The 5615-nt window shown below is 50.9% G+C and overlaps 1 protein-coding gene across 1 annotated transcript; it reads left to right on the top strand.

Moving 5' to 3' along the window:
• Nucleotides 1-3702: 3702 nt before the first annotated feature.
• On the top strand, nucleotides 3703-5037 carry LOC102270806 (apoptosis-associated speck-like protein containing a CARD). Its single transcript, XM_005886968.3, has 3 exons — nucleotides 3703-4043; nucleotides 4270-4326; nucleotides 4674-5037. Exons 1-3 carry the CDS (start codon nucleotides 3770-3772, stop codon nucleotides 4928-4930), a joined length of 588 nt encoding a protein of 195 aa, XP_005887030.1. The 5' UTR covers nucleotides 3703-3769; the 3' UTR covers nucleotides 4931-5037.
• Nucleotides 5038-5615: the final 578 nt, after the last annotated feature.

A 5615-nucleotide genomic window follows, 5' to 3' on the forward strand; every position in this document is an offset into this window, starting at 1 on the left:
TTGAGCCCAGGAGTCAGGTGGCTCCATCTATATTTCCTCATGTTTCACCAGGGCAGGCTTTCAGAGGGCTTTCTGAAAACTTCAGTTTCCTCCTCTGTAAAGGGGGACAGACACACATACCTCATGGGGCTGTTGGGAGAATTAAGTGAGATTATGCATGTTAAGTGCTTAGCACATGCCTGGAATATAGTAAATTTGAAAAATGGAAGCTACTGTTACTGTTCTTAGTCTCCTACAGCACCTACCATGAGGCTGAGTACATAGTAGATCTTTAAAATTTTTTCTTAATTTTTAAATTTTTTATTGAAGTATAGTTGACTTACAATGTTTCAGGTGTCCAACAAAGTGATTCAGTTACACGTGTGTGTGTGTGCGTGTGCATGCATGTGTGCTCAGTCATGTCTGACTCGACCCCCTGGATGAGGAACAGGTTTCTATGATTCTAGACTCTCGGATTCATTTGTCATTTCATGAAGTCTCACTGAGGCAGAATCTGTTCAGTCTTGTGCTGGGTGCTGTGGACCTGAAAGGGTCTTCAAGGAGCCCTCAGTCTGGTGAGGAAAGCAGAGTGACCAGACAACTGTATGACAGTGAGAAAGGGATCAGAGGGGTATCCAGCCAGTGTGGCCAAGGGATAATTCATTTTGCACAGAGAGAACAGAAAAGCCAACTGGGAAGAGCAGACAGAGGCCAGGCCCAGAAGCCAGCCAGCCAACCTGCATGGTCCCTCAGTTATATGACCTTGGGCAAGTCCTTCAACCTCTCTGAGCCTCTTCTCACTTACAAGAGGGCCACTGTTCCCTATCCCAAAGGGACTGTTGGGAGGCTGAGAAATACTGCATGTGAAGGATCACAGACTATATACAGGGCTCATATTTTTATTATTTCTTAGACAAAGTGACTCCTGATGCATCTTGGAGGAGAGCAGGAACACATCAAGCAGACCAGGAGGAGAAAGAGGCCAAGCAGAGAGCAACTTCCGCACTTGCAGAAGTCCAGAGGCCAACGGTGCTGCTGAGGCAGTTAGCAAGAGCCGTAAAGGCCCTGCCAGAGAGCTTGGACTTGATTCTGGGGGCACTGAGATCACAGGAGGTTTACAAGCAGAGGAGGGACAGGATCAATATGTGGACTAGGAAGATGTAGCCTTCTGGCCACAGTGCACAAAAATCAATGGAGAGGCTCAGGGAACATTGGCTGCTGGACCATAAGTGCCACCCATGGTGAGGATATTGGTACACAGTACTCCCCAGCCCAGCCCATGGAGGGCAGCATGCACATGGATGGGGAGCAGGCCCTGCTACTCTGCCGGAAGCTCTTGAATACGTGTTGCACATAAACACAGCCTCAGTCATTTCTTCATTCAGCAAATCTTCACTGAGCATCTGCTCTCTCAGGCACTCTTTTTTTAAGTCAAACTCTATTTTATTTTTAACTTGTATTTGGCTGTGCTGGGTGTTTGTTGCTGCTTGTGAGCTTTCTCTAGTTGGGGCAAGCAGGGGCTAGTCTCTACTTGCTGTGCGTAGGCTTCTCCTTGCGGTGGCTTCTGTTGTTGCAGAGCATGGGCTCAAGAGCACATGGGCTAGCTGCCCTGCAGCATCTGGAATCTTCCCAGACCAGGGGGAACCGTGTCCCCGGAACTGGCAAGTGGATTCACCACGGGACCACCAGGAAGTCCTCCCAGGCACTCTCTTGATGCTGGAGATTCATCAGTGAACCAGGCAAGGTCCCTGCCCTCCTAGAACTCACGTTTTGGTGGGGAGATGGGTACCCACTAAGCGAATAAATGTCTAATAATGTCAAGATCACAGCACTAGAAGGAATGGCAATCGTTACAACCCAGCTGACAGGGGGAAATGTAGGATCCCTATACCCACCTAGGAAAGAGCCAGGATTGAAACTGAAGACTGTATGGCTTCAAGCCCACAGCAGTGAAAGCATTGAGTCCTAACCACTAGACTGGCAGGGAATTCCCAAAACTGCCTCTTTCTGAAGAGCTTATGTGGAAGGTAGGGCTTCCCTTGTGGCTCAGCTAGTAAAGAATCCGCCTGCAATGCAGAAGACCTGGGTTCAATCCCTGGGTTGGGAAGATCCCCTGGAGAAGGGAATGGCTCCTCACTCCAGTATTCTGGCCTGGAGAATTCCATGGACTGTAATAGTCCATGGGGGTCACAAAGAGTTGGACACGACTGAGCGACTTTCACTTTCACTGTGTGGAAGGTCCACCTTTAGTTACTGGTATCGTATCTCCCTTGAGCCATGAGGCCTATTCACTCATTATTGATCCCACAAAAGATTTATTGAGCTCCTATAGGCCCAGCACTGTTCTGGATGCTTCAGATTATAACAATGAACTGGACAAGCATATTTACAGCCTATTAGGGAAGACTGATGCTAAACAAATACACAGAGCTGGTTGCAATTTATAGTCACAATTGTTATGAGAGCTACAAATAAGTAGCAGGTGTTTTGAATTGGAGAGAGTCTGAACTTGGTCTCCAGAGAAAGTAACATTTACCTTAAGACCTAAAATCTTGAGAGCTTGTTAGACAAAGTATGAGGGAAGAGAGTTCCAAGTGAAGGGAATAGCATGTGCCGAGGCTTGGAGAAGCAAAGGACCCTGGCACATTTGCGGAACTGAAAGGACAATGTAGCTGGAACTCAGAGACAGAATGGGGGCAGGATGTGGTGCAAGATAAGGCTGGTGTGGTCCACAGGGGCAGAGCAGCAGGGCCCTCCCAGCCACGTGAAAGGCAAGTGAAGGGTTCCAGCCTCGGCTTGGCCTCCAACACCAACCCACACCACCTTGCATGTACTCTTCTGGGTCAAGCCCCTTGACCCCAGAATGGCTCTCTACCCATGACTTTCCCCTCAGCAAATAATTTTGTCAACCATTACAAGTGTCTCTTGTCATCAATTTCCAAGAAATTCAGTTCCTGGGGGACCAAATCCTGGCTCTCCCAGGAAGTATTTGGCAAGGTTTCAGGCACCATCAGGTTTCCCTGCTGGCTCAGATGGTAAAGAATATCACTGCAATGCAGGAGACCTGAATTCACTCCCTGGGTCAGGAAGATCCCCTGGAGAAGGGAATGGCTACCGGGTGGACTACAGTCCATGGGGTCACAAATTGTCAGACACAAATGAGCAACTAGCACACTTTTTTCAGGCACCATCAGGTAATCCATGTTATGTTGGAATATTTACAAAGTGGACAAAGGCGTGTTATCATCCCCATTTTGTAGATCAGGAAACTGAGGCTCAAAGAGAGAAAACACACATAGTTACCTATACCCTCTTTTTGACACCTCATTTCTCCCCAGTTTGTGGAATTTGGGAAGCTACCTGGTTCTGGCTGTTAGGGTTCTGATTCTATGACATGTGAGAGGGGATGCTAAGATTTAGGGAAACATGGAGATTTCAGGGCTCTAAAATTCCATGATTCAAAGCCCTGATGCTCCAGTAAACCAGGTTCCTGATTTGGCTAGCTAGTCCAAGCCTAGAGAAGCAGGCACCACCCATGAGCCCTTTTCCACTGGTCTCCTGGGCGCCCCCCTCAGAGATCAGCCAAAGGATGAGATCTGGGCGCCCCCCGATGGCCAGGAGAGGATGGGAAGGTGCGGGATAGTAGGAAGTCTTACACCCGAGGGCAGCGTTCTGGGGCAGAGACAGGAATTGAGAGAAGGCGGGGAGTTTCTGGTCCCGCCCCAGAGAAGGCTTTCCAAAGGGCAGACACCCGGAGTGAGCGGAAGTGGAGCGGAAGGACCCCGGAGACATGGGGTGCACACGCGATGCCATCCTGGATGCGCTAGAGAACCTGACAGCGGACGAGCTCAAAAAGTTCAAGATGAAGCTGCTTTCAGTGCCGCTGCGGGAAGGCTATGGACGCATCCCCCGGGGGACCCTGCTGCCCCTGGATGCCGTGGACCTCACCGACAAGCTCGTCAGCTACTATCTGGAGGCGTATGGTGCCGAGCTCACGGCGCTTGTGCTTCGCGACATGGGCATGCAGGAGGTGGCGGAGCAGCTGCAGGAGACCATGAGCAAGGGTGAGCACGCCCCCGCCACACTCCTCCGGGGTCCAGGCCAGTCTCCCTTCATCTGCACCCTCCTCCCAGCCCTGTTTGCCTCTCAGGGCACTTTCGCTTCCTGTTCCTCCTACCCCTTCATAAAAACTTCTCCTGCTGGGGAGGCTTCCTGCACTGGCTACTGACCTTGGCTTCCGGACCGAGACTTCAGAAAGAATTGGAGACACCATTGAACATTTTCTTACAGGCCCTAGAAACGTGCTAGCCGAGGTCAGGGACCCTCTCCAGAAGACAGCCAAGCCAGGTAAGGCCTTCAATCTCTGACCTCACCTACCTGGGCACCTCACCAGCCCTGCCCCACCACACCCCCGCACAGCCTAAATCTGTTGTCAAGGCCAAGAGCATTCAGGGCATGCAAAGTTAGGCCAACTCTTCCCACTCACCTACTCACACTCCTGGGGCCAAGTCTGGCTGAAAAAGAGGTAAGGTTAAAATGGAAGCCTGGCATCCCACTCTCTGTAGGTCCTGTTGAGCCCTGCCCCTTGGGTTTGCATTCAGGGCAACTTGAAGGAAAAGTGTTCAAGAGGGACAGACAGGCTCCAGTGCCCACCCTGGGTGCCAGCTCCGCCCCTCTCCTCCCTCTCGCCCCAGGACTGCACTTTGTGGACCAGCATCGGGCGGCTCTCATCGCACGGGTCACAGTCGTGGATGGGGTGCTGGATGCCCTGTATGGGAAGGTCCTGACAGAGGAGCAGTACCAGGCAGTGCGGGCGGAGCGCACTAGTTCGGACAAGATGAGGAAGCTCTTCAGCTTTTCTCCAGCCTGGAATATGACCTGCAAGGATCTGCTCCTCCAGGCGCTGAGGGACACCCAGCCCTACCTGGTGGACGACCTGGAGCAGAGCTGAGGCTCCTTCTCCAGCAATGGCTCCCACATACCACCCCTGGCTGTTCCAGCCAACTTATTTGGAATCTCTGATTTTCTCATACACAATACATGAAAATCCCACTTGTACTTGGTGTGTTTTCCTACTTGCAGCCTGGAAGCACATGTGGACCTGAGCTACCATATCCACGTGCAGGGCAGCAGGCTCCCCAAACACTTCACCCTTCCTGCCTCAAGTCACACGGAATAGTCCCTCATTCACCATTTGGTGGCTCCTTCGATGCCACCCTAAAGGGTCTGCCCTTGAGACCTGTGAACCATGAGTTAACCTTGTGGCCAAGGTCTAAAAATTAAAATAGAGATACGATCAAAGGGCCTGGAATTGTGGGGGGCCGGATTTGACAAGGAAGCCTGGCATGCCGCAGTCCATGGGGTCACCAAGAGTCAGACACGACTAGGGACTGAACAAGATCTGACAGATGCATTTAGAAACAGACTAGTCTACAAAGTTTCTCTTTCATTTTTCATAGGGAAAAAACTGCAAAATTAGAGCCATTTTCAGGAGAAATGATGAAAGTGAAAAGTGAAAGTGAAGTCGCTCAGTCATGTCTGACTCTTTGTGACCCCGTGGACTGTAGCCCACCAGGCTCCTCCGTCCATGGGATTCTCCAGGCAAGAATACTGGAGTGGGTTGTCATTTCCTTCTC

The sequence above is a fragment of the Bos mutus genome, chromosome 25, assembly GCF_027580195.1.
Source record: "Bos mutus isolate GX-2022 chromosome 25, NWIPB_WYAK_1.1, whole genome shotgun sequence".
Lineage (NCBI taxonomy): Eukaryota > Metazoa > Chordata > Mammalia > Artiodactyla > Bovidae > Bos > Bos mutus.

What these genes read in the sequence shown, in the direction of transcription:
- LOC102270806 (XM_005886968.3), top strand. Translation starts at nt 3,770, where the DNA reads ATGGGGTGCACACGCGATGCCATCCTGGATGCGCTAGAGAACCTGACA. An exon ending in GCAGGAGACCATGAGCAAGG is followed by an intron (nt 4,044 to 4,269) that starts GTGAGCACGCCC and finishes ATTTTCTTACAG; the next exon opens with GCCCTAGAAACGTGCTAGCC. An exon ending in CCAGAAGACAGCCAAGCCAG is followed by an intron (nt 4,327 to 4,673) that starts GTAAGGCCTTCA and finishes CTCTCGCCCCAG; the next exon opens with GACTGCACTTTGTGGACCAG.